At 47.8% G+C, this 15,759-nt stretch overlaps 1 protein-coding gene across 1 annotated transcript; it reads right to left on the bottom strand.

Annotated features, from left to right (window-relative positions):
- Nucleotides 1–11,248: 11,248 nt before the first annotated feature.
- On the bottom strand, nt 11,249–12,231 carry LOC128420334 (casein kinase II subunit alpha'-like). The gene is made up of 2 exons (XM_053401939.1): nt 11,434–12,231; nt 11,249–11,284 (listed from the first exon to the last, which is right to left on the bottom strand). The coding sequence occupies exons 1-2, from the start codon at nt 12,214–12,216 to the stop codon at nt 11,249–11,251; spliced, it is 819 nt and encodes a 272-aa protein (XP_053257914.1). The 5' UTR covers nt 12,217–12,231.
- Between the last annotated feature and the right edge of the window lie 3,528 nt (nt 12,232–15,759).

Here is a 15,759-nt window from a genome sequence, read left to right as displayed (position 1 = left end):
TATTATGTTGGAAGCCACCCAGAGTGGCTGGGGAAACCCAGCAAGGTGGGCGGGGTATTAATAATAATAATAATAATAATAATAATAATAATACGAGCCATGATGGCTCTCTTCTGGCTCTGCAGTTGGAGGCAGCAATGCTTCTGAAGACCAGGTGCTGGAGACAACAGCAGCAACGTTTGTTTTGTGCTTGAACCCTCTTTATGGGTTTCCCATTGAGGCATGTGCTAGGCCACTGTGAGAACAGGATGCTGGACTCGATGGGCCAGTGGCCTGGGCCAGCAGGCTCTTTTTACATTCTTATAAGTACCTGGGAGTGATACTAAAGGCAGATGATATATGGTATATATCTCACCCCCCGGTCAATTCCGCTGTGTCAAAATAATGAACTGAAGTCAATGAATCACTTCAGGGGAAAAAAATGATAACACTGTGGTGTAAGTCAGTGTGGTATAACGGATACAGTGGCGGACTCGGAGCTGGGTTCAAATCCTCTGCTTGGATATGAAGCTGGGGCCGCTCGCTTTCTTCCAGCCTAACCTGCCCTTGCAGGGCTGTTGGGATAAAATGAGGAGAACTCTGTATGCCACCTTGAGCTAGCTTGGATGAAAAGGTGGATTCATAGAATTGTAGCGTTGGAACGGACCCTGTTTAGGGAAGTTTTTTATGTTTGATGTTTTATCGTGTTTTTAATATTCTGTTGAGAGCTTCCCAGAGTAGCTGGGGAAATAGAGCCAGATGGGTGGGGGATAAATAATAAATTATTATTAATTAATTCCCCTATGGATCATCTCGTCCAACTCCCTGCAATGCAGAAATATGCAGTTGTCCCATATGGGAATCGAACCTGTAACATTGGTGTTATCAGCACCACGCTCTAGCCAACTGAGCTATCCAGAATGCAAGCAGAATAAAGAAATGAAAGTGAGGAAGTAGTCAGATTTCTAGAGGAAATAAAGCGGTACTGCACTGATGAAAACTGCTCAGCCTGAGGACCTCATTCCCCTCTGGGGAACCTCATGCCTGATGGGAGGGGCCAGAGACAAAGGGGGCGGAGCCATGAATGCAAATTTTACCTTTGCACGCTGCTCTCTGTTCCTCATCTAGGCAAGCAAGAGGCGTTATCAGAGTCCCCCCCCATATTAAATTAGTATCCCGCCTTCCCTACAACAACCTCAGATATGCAGATGACACAACCTTGATGGCAGAAAGTGAGGAGGAATTATAGAACCTTTTAATGAGGGTGAAAGAGGAGAGCGCAAAATATGGTCTGAAGCTCAACATCAAACAAACGAAGATCATGGCCACTGGTCCCATCACCTCCTGGCAAATAGAAGGGGAAGAAATGGAGGCAGTGAGAGATTTTACTTTCTTGGGCTCCATGATCACTGCAGATGGTGACAGCAGCCACGAAATTAAAAGACGCCTGCTTCTTGGGAGAAAAGCTACGACAAACCAAGACAGCATCTTAAAAAGCAGAGACATCCCCTTGCCAGCAAAGGTCCGTATGGTTCAAGCTCTGGTTTTCCCAGTAGTGATGTATGGAAGTGAGAGCTGGACCATAAAGAAGGCTGATCGCCGAAGAATTGATGCTTTTGAATTATGGTGCTGGAGGAGACTCTTGAGAGTCCCATGGACTGCAAGAAGATCAAACCTATCCATTCTGAAGGAAATCAGCCCTGAGTGCTCACTGGAAGGACAGATCGTGAAGCTGAGGCTCCAATACTTTAGCCACCTCATGAAGAGAAGAGAAGATTCCCTGGAAAAGACCCTGATGTTGGGAAGATTGGTGGTTCGAATCCCCGCGACGGGGTGAGCTCCCGTTGTTCAGTCCCTGCTCCTGCCAGCCTCGCAGTTCGAAAGCACACCAGTGCAAGTAGATAAATAGGTACCACTCCAGCGGGAAGGTAAACAGTGTTTCCATGCGCTGCTCTGGTTAGCCAGAAGCGGCTTAGTCATGCCGGCCACATACCCGGAAGCTGCTGGCTCCCTTGGCCAGTAAAGCCACAACTCCGGAGTCGTCCGTGACTGGACCTAATGGTCCTTTACCTTTAAGGCTTAAACACCTTTTGGTCACACAAGCCTATCCAGATACATAGATGTTGACATCACTTTTGCTGTTGATTTTGCATGTTTTTAACTGATTAAAAAAACCAAAACTGGTCACATTTCTTCTAAACTGCTAGGCTTTCTTCCAATCAAGCGATATGCCCATTTTGTTAAATAAAAGAAACGTCATTAAAACTCAGGGTAAAGTGCACAGAAAATCAAATCCATGTATGCGACCACAGTGGCTAGATTGTTACTAGCTCCCAAAATGGAAAGAAACAGAAGTCCCAGCAAAGGAAGAATAGATAAAAAAACTTATGGAATATGCAGAAATGGCGAAACTTACCGGAAGAATATGAATTCAAGATAACAAACTTTTTTATATAAAAGAATGGAAATGTTTTATGGAATATTTATAGATAAATCGTAAACAGATAAGATCATTGGCAGGATTATAGCAATAACCTGCAGTTTTATAAGAGTATATATTTGAAGTAGATGAATAAATGAGCAAATTAAGTTAATTTGGATATGCAGGGGATATTCAAAATAAATTTAACGAACCGCAGAAAGAGGCGGAAGGAAGTCAAGTTCTGAAATGTTTTTTAAAAATGTAAAATTAGTGAAATGTATAAACTTGAAAAGTATACATAAAATTTAAAAAACTGAAAAAGGAAAAAGAAAATCCAACATATGGAAAATGCCTCTCACGTCACCTTGGTGGGAGACGCGATTGAACTCTCTATCATTGATTTGCCACTAGCATGGGAAACGTTCTTTTGGAAGGGGCGTGACGTTGCAGACGCGTCACTGAATGCAAATGAGCTGGGGTTCCCCTTCTCCGCCCCGCCTAGGAAGGAGGCAGCGCCTGGCCGCTGACGCCTCCCTGGGTTATCTTGCCCGCCTTCTGCTCCTGCATGCTGAGCGGGGCGGAGACGGAAACTTCCTTCGTTTTGTCTTTCCAGAGAGCTTGGGACGCTGCCATTCCTTTTCTTAACCGAGGTAAGGCTGGGAGGTGTCCTCAGGGCTTACACTAGCTGCGAGGTTGAATCTCAAGGCAGCAACACTTTGGTGATAGGGTCTCTGAGCATGGAAAGAGTGCCTCTTCACTCCCTCCTTCGCTTGATAAAGCCAATTCTTACCTATCTCCAGGCTAGGCAAAATAGCTGGTGGCATACCTCTTGGAGCCTAGGCTTCTGTATTCTGTATTTGCCATCAGCATGGATGAATTTTTAGGGCTTATTTTATTTACCACATTGATATTCCACCTTTTCCGCCACATGCTGGCTTGCATGCTCATTAACTTCATTAGTTCCACTCTGAGTAGGACTAATATTGGATGCAAGGCATTGTTAGCAAAAGACTTTTGCAATAAAACTTTTGTTCCCTCTAGCAATAAAATGAAGGTTGAGTGTGAAAAACAGGTTGGGGAGTCTAAGCTGTAGTGGAATATATTTAAAGGAGTATGTGTTTTTAGTTCCTATTTCCCTCCAGAGCACCAAATGAGTAAACTCCAAACTTTAAAACAGCTGCAATAGTCCCTGCATGAACGGTCATTAATTTGTTCCTGTACAGAGAAGCTTGTTTTCATACCGTTAATATTCCCTTTGTGTGTGTTTGTTTATCTGAACCATTTTTACCCTGCTCACCAGCAAAAAAAAGGGGAGGGGCTTGTGAATGTAGCTCAGAAATGTGAAGGCACTGTCCTCATGCTTAAAACGACTAAAAAATAAAAATACACACAGCACAAAAGGAAACAAGGTTGGGAGGGAGGAGGAAGAAAGCAAACTTTACCAAGATCCTTGTTATGACCAGCTGGAGTGGAAAGATTTCAATTAGGGGAGGAGTCAAAGTTGCTGCTTTTTTTGAAAAAGATCTGAAAAAAAGGTTTTGCTGGCTTCCTGTCCTGTAGCCGTATTAATTATAATGTTAGACCAGCTCTGAAACCAAGCAGCAGCTTGAGGGCTGTTTTTGTTAGCACCAAAGCTGGAGAAGGAAGGGTTAAAACTCAGCTCCATCTTGTGGGATCCTAATTAATCAGGTGATCCCCAGCTGGGGCTCCTGCTTTGTGTTTTTTAAAAATCCTGCATCTAGTTTGGCCTTGTATCAGCCCAAGTGAGTTTAGAAAGTGAGCCTAGCCTCTTGCACCCTAATTCATTCATTTGAGATGCTGATTTAAGAGGCCAACTAACATTATTGTTTTACGGGATTTCCCCCCCTGACTAGCTCAATGATAGAATTCTCTATTTATAAGATTCTAACCTTCACTGGAGGGGCGCGGGTGGCGCTGTGGGTTAAAACACAGAGCCTAGGATTTGCCAATCAGAAGGTTGGCGGTTCGAATCCCCATGACGGGGTGAGCTCGGTCCCTGCTCCTGCCAACCTAGCAGTTTGAAAGCACGTCAAAGTTCAAGTAGATAAATAGGTACCGCTCCGGCGGGAAGGTAAATGGCGTTTCCGTGTGCTGCTCTGGTTTGCCAGAAGCGGCTTAGTCATGCTGGCCACATGACCCGGAAGCTGTACGCCGGCTTCCTTGGCCAGTAAAGCGAGATGAGCGCCGCAACCCCAGAGTCGTCCGTGATAGGACCTAACAGTTAGGGGTCCATTTACCTTTACCTAACCTTCACTGGGCACAAGATTCCAAGAACTGGAAGGGACTCAAATGGATTGGTTTTTTGTTCTTGCCACGACAGGACCTAATGGTCAGGGGTCCCTTTACCTTTACCTATATTTTAACAATCCCAAAGGTTTGAGAGTCAGTAGCCCAGAGGTTGTGACAGCCTCACAGTAAGTTGTGCACGTCATCTCCAGAAAAATGACATTGCAAGGAAGCTCTCATAGGATGAAACTGTATGTGAATAAGTTGCTAGAAAAACCAGAAAAGAGAATATTTTGTAAAATGTGCTTCGTGTAACAGGAGGTAATCCAGGACAGCAATTTTAATCAAAATTTGAGATATGGAAGTTATTATTATTATTTACTGTGGTGATTTGTTGTGGAACAACCCCACTGAAGAAGATTAACAGAAGTTACCCAGACGTCATTGCTGGTTGCGAAGAGGGCTTCATGACAGTGAAAGCTTCCAGGACCCCAAAATGTAGCACGCCACTGATCCAGACTGACCCCTGAAACCCACAACAGTGTTGTAATTTTCCTACCACCACTGCAAGTTTCCTACACACACCCATGCCCATCCCCACACAGTGCTTTTTTCAGGGGGGGGGGTACGCAGCAGTACACATACCCCTAAACATTTTGTGAATCTAAGTTTGGCCTCATTGAGGGGCAGTATTTCAATGGGGGATGTGGGTGGCGCTGTGGGTTAAGCCACAGAGCCTAGGGCTTGCTGATCGGAAGGCTGTGGACAAATGCTGGCTCCCTTGGCCTAAAATCAAGATGAGTGCCACAACCCCATAGTCGCCTTTGACTGGACTTACCGTATTTTTCGCTCTATAACACGCACCTGACCATAACACGCACATCGTTTTTAGAGGAGGAAAACAAGGGAAAAAACATTCTGAATGAAACAGTGGATGTATCATTTTTGTGCTTCATGCTGTGGCCACAGACATGTGATCTGATGGTGAATTTGGGGTGACCCAATGCAAAAATCCTGAGAATTCCTGTGGATCCATGCTTTGTAACCACATTTTTGCACCATTGCAGCCCCAGGCAACAGTGGGTGTGTGATTTTTTTTGGTGCAGGCTGTAGCCATGGACATGCTATGTGATCTGATGGTGAATTTGGGGTGACCCAATGCAAAGATCCTGAGGATCCATGTGGATCCATGCTTTTTAACCACGTTTTTGCACCATTGCAGCCCCAGGCAACAGTGGGTGCGTGATTTTTGGGGGGCAGGCTGTAGCCATGGACATGCTATGTGATCTGATGGTGAATTTGGGGTGACCCAATGCAAAGATCCTGAGGATCCATGTGGATCCATGCTTTTTAACCACGTTTTTGCACCATTGCAGCCCCAGGCAACAGTGGGTGCGTGATTTTTGGGGGGCAGGCTGTAGCCATGGACATGCTATGTGATCTGATGGTGAATTTGGGGTGACCCAATGCAAAGATCCTGAGGATCCATGTGGATCTATGCTTTGTAACCACATTTTAAGTGGGGAGCGAAGGAAAAACAAAGAAGGGACATGAGGGGGTGTGCAGAGAAGCAGCTGGCTAAGAATGCAGGAGAGGGATTTAACGGGAGGGAGAAAAGAAAGGCAAAAGTTTCCCCCCACCCAAGCCAGCCATCTCTCTCCATCTCTCTCTCTCTCTCTCTCTCCCTCTCCCTCTCTCTCCCCCCCTCTCTCTCCCTCCCCCCCCCTCTCTCCCTCCCCCCCCTCTCCCTCTCCCCCAGCAGCACCGGAGCACAGAGAGGAATTAGAAGGAACACACTCTGCTTTCCCCTCTGCTTGCCTGGAGGGGAGGGGCTTTCCCTGCTCTTTGTTCCGTTTCAGCAAACACAGCAAGGAAACAGAGACCGGTGGGCAGTAAGACCCTGAGGCAGAATGCAGGAAAGCAGCCACTTCCTCTTTTCAGGTTTCCCTTCTCCGTGAAGCGCGATTTGATTTTTGCCTGCTTTTTCGGCTCCAGGGACCACACATTCGCTCAATAACACGCACAGACATTTCCCCTTCCTTTTTAGGAGAAAAAATCTGCGTGTTATAGAGGGAAAAATACGGTAACCATCCAGGGGTCCCTTACCTTTTTTACCTTTACCTTATAAAAGAACGGGATGCGGGTGGTGCTGTGGGTTAAAACACAGAGCCTAGGACTTGCTGATCAGAAGGTTGGCGGTTTAAATCCCTGTGACGGGGTGAGCTCCCGTTGCTCGGTCCCTGCTCCTGCCAACCTAGCAGTTCAAAAGCACGTTAAAGTGCAAGTAGATAAATAGGTACCGCTCCGGCGGGAAGGTAAACGGCGTTTCTATGCGCTGCTCTGGTTTTGCCAGAAGTGGCTTAGTCCTGCTGGCCACATGACCTGGAAAAACTGTCTGTGGACAAACATCGGCTCCCTTGGCCAGTAAACAAGATGAGCGTGCAACCCCAGAGTCATTTATGACTGGACTTAACTGTTAGGGGTCCTTTACCTTTATTTCAATACAAGTAGGAAAATGAGAGTACCCCTAAACATTTTTTTAAAAGAAAAAAGCATTTGTGTGTGTGTGTAAATTTTGTTATTAAATTTTCTGTTTTGCAATTTAGAATATTCATTTAAACAACCTTAAAATATTCATGACTTCCCTTCTTCTCTCTCCATGGTTCATTTTGCATAGCATAAATCCCTGCATATTTTATATAAACTAAACCATTCAGTATTCCATTATTACTTCCCTCAAAACTTATTCACACTGTTGAATTTATCTTAATGCTGCCCACGTTTTCAAGTATACACAACCCTCCCCTCCCATATATTCAATAAACATTTTCCAATCTTCTCCAAACAAATGTTCTTCTTGTTCTCTTATTCTATAAGTTAGGTCCGTAAGCTGTGCATATTCCATCAGATAAGTTGGCATTCACTAGTTTTCCATTTTGGGGCTAACAAAACATGGGCCGCTATAGTGGCATACATAAATAACCTTTTTTGACACCTGGGAATTTCCATCTGAATCATCCCCTACAAAAAGGGGGGTGTTTTTTTGGAAAGGTGTTTTTAAACATTTTTTTTTCCAATTCATTATGGATTATTTCCCAATACTCTTTTACCCATTTTCATGTCCACCACATATGAAAGGAAGTACCCCCAACCTTATTGCATCTCCAGCACTGATCTGATTCAGTCTTACACATCTTAGCCAGTCTAAAGATAAAAGTAAAGGGACCCCTGACCGTTAGGTCCAGTCATGACCGACTCTGGGGTTGCGGCACTCATCTCGCTTTATTGGCTGAGGGAGCCGGAGTACAGCTTCCGGGTCATGTGGCCAGCATGACTAAGCCGCTTCTGGCGAACCAGAGCAGCGCACGGAAACGCCATTTACCTTCCCGCCAGAGCGGTACCTATTTATCTACTTGCACTTTGACGTGCTTTCAAACTGCTAGGTTGGTAGGAGCAGGGACTGAGCAACAGGAGCTCACCCCGTCACGGGGATTTGAACCGCCGACGTTCTGATCGGCAAGTCCTAGGATCTGTGGTTTAACCCACAGCACTACCCTTGGAGTTAAATATAAATCATTTTCAAGTAGTTCTCCTTCAGGGAATAACATGCTGTAAACTTCAGGTCGCTCTGAAGGAGCAAGCCCTATTGATTCCTAGCGGGTTTGGGTCTGAGTAGCCCAGGTCTCCTGCCTTTGCATTTATTTTGCATCTCTAAAACCTCTCTCGGCCAAGACTTCTCTTGCGGAAGATGGTGTCCATCAATGACCTGCCTCTGGAGATCCTGCTGGATGTGTTTGACTTCTTCCCCTCGTGGCACCTGCTCCGCTGCTTCCGTTGGGTGTGCTGCTGGTGGAGAGACCTGGTGGACTCCTTGAACGCTCTGTGGAAAGACAAGTGCAGACGGGCCGGCTACCCCATTGAGATGCTGACCAGTCCTTTCCCAGACTGGAAGGTCTTCTGCCTTCTCTGCAAGCTGCAGAAGAACATTGTCCGGAATCCTTTCGGCAAAGGTGGGTCTCTGTTCGGTGGCAGAGGGTTACCCCTGGCTGCTAGCCTATGGTTATTAGATTTTTTTCCAATGAATCCAATGAATTTTTTTTTTTTTTTTTTGAGGCTGAGTAGCAACAGGGAGTCAGTAGTGGGGATGGTGAGGCAAAAGACCCTGGGCCCAAGCACACATGCATATTGTATAAAGGTGCAAAGCCATAGCTGTCAACTTACAGATTTGAAAATAAGGGACCAGCAGCCTCGAAAATAAGGGATCAGCAGCCAAAATAAGGGATTTTCAGAGCACAGGTAGGTTCGACTTCTGAGCCCCTCCGAGCCAAAGGCAGAAAGCCCAGCCAGCAGCCAAATGAAGCCTCAAGCGGTGGTTCCCACAGCGCAGCAACCCGGCAAAGGGGATGCAGCAAGGAAAACCACCGTCACCTCTCCGCTGGGAAGCGCTGAGCAAAGGCGAGTCCCCAGGCAACGCAGCCAATTTGATCGGCACAAGGCATGCAAGCTCCACCCCCCAGTCGTTCTGAGATCCTTATTGGGTGAGCAACGCAGCTAAGCAACAAAGTTGGAGCCTCCCTCCTCCCTGCCCAGCAGGGGAGGGAGGGAGAGGAGCTGCTTCCTTTGAAACCTGGGAAATTTAAGGGACATCATCAATAAGGGACAGCAGCGGGACACAGCCCTGGGATAAGGGACTTTCCCACCAAATAAGGGGTGGTTGACAGCTATGTGCAAAGCCCTTCTTTCGCACCCTGTGAAACATAAATGTGCAGTTTTTTTAAAAAACTGGGCAACGCCCCCCCACCCGAGCCTTCCCCGATCTGTCAAAACAAAGGAGGAAGGCGGGATCTACAATGGATTGCTGCCTGTGCGGTTTTCTTTGATGGGGGGGGTGGAGGGGGAATTTCAATGTGAGGGGGTGACAAAAAACAAGTTCTGCCCCAGGTACCAACTGACCATTCTACACCACTATACCCACCCACCCTGTTTTCATGCTTTGCTCTGATATGACCTTGCTATGGCAATCGTCGGTCGCCATGTTGTTGGGGCCGGGTCGGAATTTTTTCCACTTGGCAAATTGGAACCGGCCATTTGGTTTTCGCCTGTCTTGTAGCAATCATTGCAACCTTTGTGAGGTTAGGCCTCCATTTGGTTGCAGGGGATGTTGTTGCCTTCGCCTGCCCCTCCTCAGTAAGGGTATCCTGTTAAAGGGATTTGTGAATACTGTCCAAAGCCTGGGCATGGGCTAGGGCCATGTCACAGCCCCTACAGGGACCTCTCAGGGTGGTGCCACTATCTGACGTAAGTTATTGGGCATCCCATATCAGTGGTTTACCCTTCTATGGACTCCCTGCAGATGGGCAGGAGTCAAGATATAGCCTGGCTTCACCCCAATGTCTAAGCCAGACAGCTCACGTTGGTAACCAATAAAGTTGTGGCCCCCGCTGACAGGGGGAGCTCCCGCCAAAACATCATACATACATCACAGAATGAGGCAGTCTCCAGCAGAAATCCTGACTCCCAGGATACCTGATAACGGTCACTGATTGCATTACCAGGGCAGCCTGGCTATTCTTTTGTGATGGTTAATACTTTGGGTTCCTGACTCCAGGTCACAGGCTCACTCTATTCATACACAAATACCTTCCCGCCGTTTACCTTCCCGCTGGAGCGGTACCTATTTATCTACTTGCACTTTGACGTGCTTTCGAACTACTAGGTTGGCAGGAGCAGGGACCGAGCAATGGGAACTCACCCCGTCGCGGGGATTCAAACTGCCGACCTTCTGATTGGCAAGCCCTAAGCTCAGTGGTTTAGACCACAGCGCCACCTGCGTACTTCTATTGGGACTGCTTAGCCAACGTAAATAATTGTTGTCTTTGCCAATGTCTTCCATCCTGTTCACACTGGGAAGCAGGACTGAAAAGGGTCTTCTTGCCTCTGGGAGAAAAGCTCAACTTCTTGTCCCTTCTGCACTTTAAAGCCCCTGCTGAAAACACAGGGTTGTATCCAATGCTGCCTGCAGGGACTTCAGCAGGTGCTTTCTGTCTCCTCTGAGCCTGAGTCCACATCACAATGCAGCCAGTCATGCACTAGGTGAGTGTTGCCAGGGGATGGCTGTGGTTTATATAAATCAGACCCTTTCCCTGTTTCCCCAGTGTCTGTTGCTGAGGCCTCAGTAAAGCCATTAAGCCTCGGGTCTTGCTTGAACCCAAATTGACTTCACTTTCAATCTCATGGCTGTGTCTAAATGCAGGCAAGTTGGGAGGGATATTCCCAGTCTAGCATAGGGGACTATCAAGTACAAAATCCTGTGGAAGAAATACTGTGCAGCTGGTATGGGTCAGCTTTTCACAACTGGTGGTTTATGACATGTATATCCTGCCTTTCTCTCTCAAGGTAAGGTCCATATTTCTCCTTCTCCTTGTCTTCTCCTCACAAGAATCTGGTGAGGCCAGCTAGGCTGAAAGTGAGAGACTAGCCCGAGGTCACCCAGGGAGTCTCCTGGCTGAGTGGGGCTTTTAACCCTGCTATCCCAGGTCCAAGTCTACTATGACACACTGTCTCTCCTAGAATCTTGGCACGGTGGCCGTGCATTCCATCTCACCAAGGGCTGTTGCCCAGCAACAAAGTGTGTGGCTGTTTGAACAGAGGTTCTGGCATCCTCAGCGTGTAGAGCCTTGCAGAGGTTTGCTGTAGTGGCCCTTGCTTAGTCGGTATAGACTATGGCATACACTGACTGGCAGCAGCACTCCAGGGTTTCTGGCAGGAGTCTCTCCCGGGTGCACCTGGAGATTATAACCATATAATTCATCTGTACCCAGAACCTTTGCAATGCGAACCAACTGGTCATAGTTGTCTTGACCATGGAAGAAAGGTTCTTTTCGGAAGATCATGCTGGCCAGCATACAGCCTAAGCTCCACATGTCTAAGCTATAATCGTACATTTGGTAGTCAACGAGGAGCTCTGGCCCTTTGAAGTACCTCGAGGCCGCACGGACGTTGTATTCCTGAGCTGGATGGTAGAATTCTGCCAAGCCCCAGTCTATGAGCCGCAACTTTTTCTGTTGGTGGTCTATCATGACGTTATGAGGTTTGACATCTCTGTGCATGATTCCCATGCTGTGACAGTAATCCAAGGCCTTGAGCAATTCATACATATAAAACCGAATATCAAAGTCTGTCAGGATCTGATACAGTTGCTTGAAATCTGTATTATTGATGTATTCAAACACTAGAGCTGGAGTCTTTGACACTGGATCCTTGACAGTGTCGATCAGTTTAATGATGTTTGTTCCACCTCGCAGGTTCTCCAGAATCTTAACTTCTCGTTTTATCTTCTTTTCCTTCACTGGCTTAAGAATTTTCACAACCACTCGTTCGTTGTTGGTGATGTTTATAGCCTCAAAGACTTCACTATATTTCCCCCAGCCGAGTTTCCGAACCAGTTGATAATCGTCTTGATTACCCCAGGTGGGGACGTGCGCCTCGTAGTCCCAGTACTCGCGACTCCTCAAGCTGTTGACTTCGGCGTAGACGCGGGACCGGCTCCCGGCGGCCGGGCCGGCCATGGCGGGGGCGGGCGGCGGCGAGGAGGGGCCGGGAGACGAGGCAAGGCGGCTGCTGCGGCGGGGCGGAGTAGTAGCGGTAGCCCCAACACCGGCGGTGCTGGCGGCGGCCCAGCAGCAGCAGCACCAGCGGGGCAGTCACGGGGAAGAGCGGCGCCAGGCCGGCCGCTACGTGGGCGGCACACTCCCTGGCTTCCTTCGGAGCGCCGCCGCAGCGGACCCCATTCGAGCAGCATCATTGATACATCATCACTACATCAGTGGAGCGTCACAAATAGGGAGGGGTATACAAGGGTTGGGACACAGGTGGCACTGTGGGTTAAACCACAGAGCCTAGGGCTTGCCGATCAGAAGGTCAGCGGTTCGAATCCCCGCGATGGGGTGAGCTCCCGTTGCTCGGTCCCAGCTCCTGCCAACCTAGCAGTTCAAAAGCACGTCAAAGTGCAAGCAGATACCACTCCTGCAGGAAGGTAAATGGTGTTTCCGTGTGTTGCTCTGGTTAGCCAGAAGTGGCTTAGTCATGCTGGCCACATGACCCAGAAGCTGTACGCCGGCTCCCTTGGCCAATAAAGCGAGATGAGCGCTGCAACACCAGAGTCGGCCATGACTGGGCCTAATGGTCAGGGGTCCCTTTACCTTTATAAGAAGATCAAACCTCTCCATTCTGAAGGAAATCAGCCCTGAGTGCTCACTGGAAGGACAGATCGTGAAGCTGAGGCTCCAATACTTTGGCCACCTCATGAGAAGAGAAGACTCCCTGGAAAAGACCCTGATGTTGGGAAAGATGGAGGGCACAAGGAGAAGGGGACGACAGAGGATGAGATGGTTGGACAGGGTTCTCAAAGCTACCAGCATGGGTTTGACCAAACTGCGGGAGGCAGTGGAAGACAGGAGTGCCTGGCATGCGCTGGTCCATGGGGTCACGAAGAGTCGGACACGACTAAATGACTAAACAAGAACAACAAGCTGAGTCCCTGGTCTGGAATGAGCACAGAAACTACATAGCGCTTCCGACAGGAAATCTAGTCACCGCCCTGCTCAGTCACCAGGCAGCAAGAGGAAATCGGAAGCGATCCTAGTCCAGGCACTGGAAGTGCAGGAAGAGACATACCTCCTGCTGCCAATCCTCCCCTTAGGGGCGGGGCCTCTAGCAAGTTCTTCCCCTTGTGGGCTGGGCAAGCAGTGGAATCCCTGCCAGACTGTATTTGCATAAGATGATGCTCCTCCCAGCCTGCCACGCCGCTTTCAAGGCCACAGGCGCTTATTAAGCCCCAGTCTTGCTGCTCCTAAGGTTTTAGCTCAGCCTGCAGGAATTTGCTCTGAGCTCCAGGAAGCAGATTTCCAAAGGTGGACTCAGGACCCTGCAGCCTACAAAGCAAGTGGATGCAAAGCTTATATTGCAGGGGAGCCAACTCGAATAAAATATTGATAACTGATCACATGACGTAGTGCAGGCACACTATTTGAAGGGCAGTGCCCATGAACATTTTATGGGGGGGAGAGACCCTTCAGCCCCTAGGAGTTGGCTGCTATGTTAAGATTGTGTGTTAGCAAGCATTATGATTAGCACAAAAAAGCCCCAATGTTCTGTGTGACCCACTAGGCTGAATTCAGCTCCACCACTGGTCCCCATGAAGCATGGCTGTAGCCCCTGGAAGGTGCTCCACGACCCTCTGTGGTGCATTTATTTTGCTTGGTTACTTCCTCCAAAAGGGTGCTGTACAAAAGTTTAAAGCAGTATATATAACATACAAAGCACGCAGATATCTTTAACAAATTTTTCAAAAGAACCAACATAAAAACTAAATAAAAAAGTAACAACTCAGATACTTCGCTATGACAAAAAATGAAAATTGTATTATGAGGTTACCTTGAAGAAGTCATAAAAGGTATCAGTTTAAGGGTCTGGAAACTAAGACAGGTGAGACACGGTTGAGGGAGCTGGGTCTGTTTAGCCTGGAGGAGACTAAGAGGGGATACAATTGTTACGAAAAAGGAGCAATGCAGCAGAGTGCTCCAGATGGCTGGAAAGCCAAACAGGATGTTGATGTTTTGGGACTGTACCGTGGGAACAAAGGACAGTCTATTCAGTGTACTGAGCACCGGATGTTAGCTCAGAGTGTCACATGATCTGTACTGGAAGTACATGGGAGGAGTTTTCTCTCTCTCTGCTGTTGATGTTAAGAGAGTGCAGACACGTTTTCTCTGTACTGCTGGAAAGACAGGAATAAAGGCATGTAAATACATTTCTGTCTGTCTCCTTCCCCTCCCTGGGATGGCAGGGGAGAGGGGAGGAGTGGTGTGTTCTTCTCACGTTGAGGAGGATCGCCAATTGAGATCTCGCCTGATCTCGCCGGGAGTCGCAGACAGGGAGGTCAACAAGGGACTCAAGCAGAGTGCCTGGAGAGTGGCAAATTCCTCTGACTAAGGCTTGATCCCGACAAAATGGTAGCAATAGCCGATCCATCTTCAAATAACTAAAGGGCTGTCCTAAGGAATGGAGCAAGCTTGTTGTTTTGGTGCTCCAGAGGGTAGGACCCAAATCAGTGGATTAAAGTTACGAGAAAGGGGATTCAGACTAAGTATCAAGAACAACTTTCTGACCCTAAGACCTGTTAAGCAGTGGAATGGACTCTTCTTCATTGGAGGTCTTTAAGCAGAGGTTGGATGGACATTTGTCATGTATGATCTAGATGAGATTCCTGCATTGTAGAGGGTTGGGCCAGATGACCCTTTGGGCCCATTCCAACTCAACTATTGTGTGTATTTAGAGGTAGATATATAGATATAGGTAAAGGACCCCTGGATGGTTAAGTCCAGTCAAAGGTGACTATGGGGTGAGGCGCTTATCTCGCTTTCAGGCCGAGGGAGTCGGCGTTTGTCTACATCTGGGTTGTGTGGCCAGCAGGACTAAACCACTTCTCGCACAACAGAACACTGTGATGGAAACCAGATCGCACGGAAATGCCATTTACCTTTCCGCTGCAGTGGTACCTATTTATCTACTTGCACTGGTGTGCTTTCAAACTGCTAGGTTGGCAGTGGGGGCTGGCAGTGCCCATTGGCACTGGTAGGGCAGTAGGTAGGGAGCCCACCTCTAGGTGGTGCCACGGCCAAAGACAGATGGAGAGCCAATGACAGGCAGAGCCTGAGGAGATTTCACCCCTCCCATATCCAAGAATCTGCTGATGTTCTCCGCTGATTCTCCAGAGAGGAGGGGCGGTTTTCTGCTCACTACTTATTCCGCTCCAGCCTCACATCAAAGAGAGAGAGAGAGAGACTGTGTGTGATCTCTGTATAGATAAGGTTGCTGCTAAGAGCAGCTGCAGACACTCAGTGCAGTTCAGCATTTTCCTTTTAGACCTCATTTAGCTCTGTATATAGTTATATATTATAGTTGTAGATAGAATAAAAAAGATATTCTACAGAGCTGCTCTCCGAGTGGTTTATGCTCTACTATACTCTGCTGTGTCAACGACTGTCTTCTTGTGGGAGTGAATCCGGTGCTCACAACTCTAAGCTGTGAGTCCACAGCACTTTGACCTG

This window comes from Podarcis raffonei, chromosome 8, assembly GCF_027172205.1.
Source record: "Podarcis raffonei isolate rPodRaf1 chromosome 8, rPodRaf1.pri, whole genome shotgun sequence".
Lineage (NCBI taxonomy): Eukaryota > Metazoa > Chordata > Lepidosauria > Squamata > Lacertidae > Podarcis > Podarcis raffonei.
This window is presented reverse-complemented; position numbering and strand designations above follow the sequence as displayed.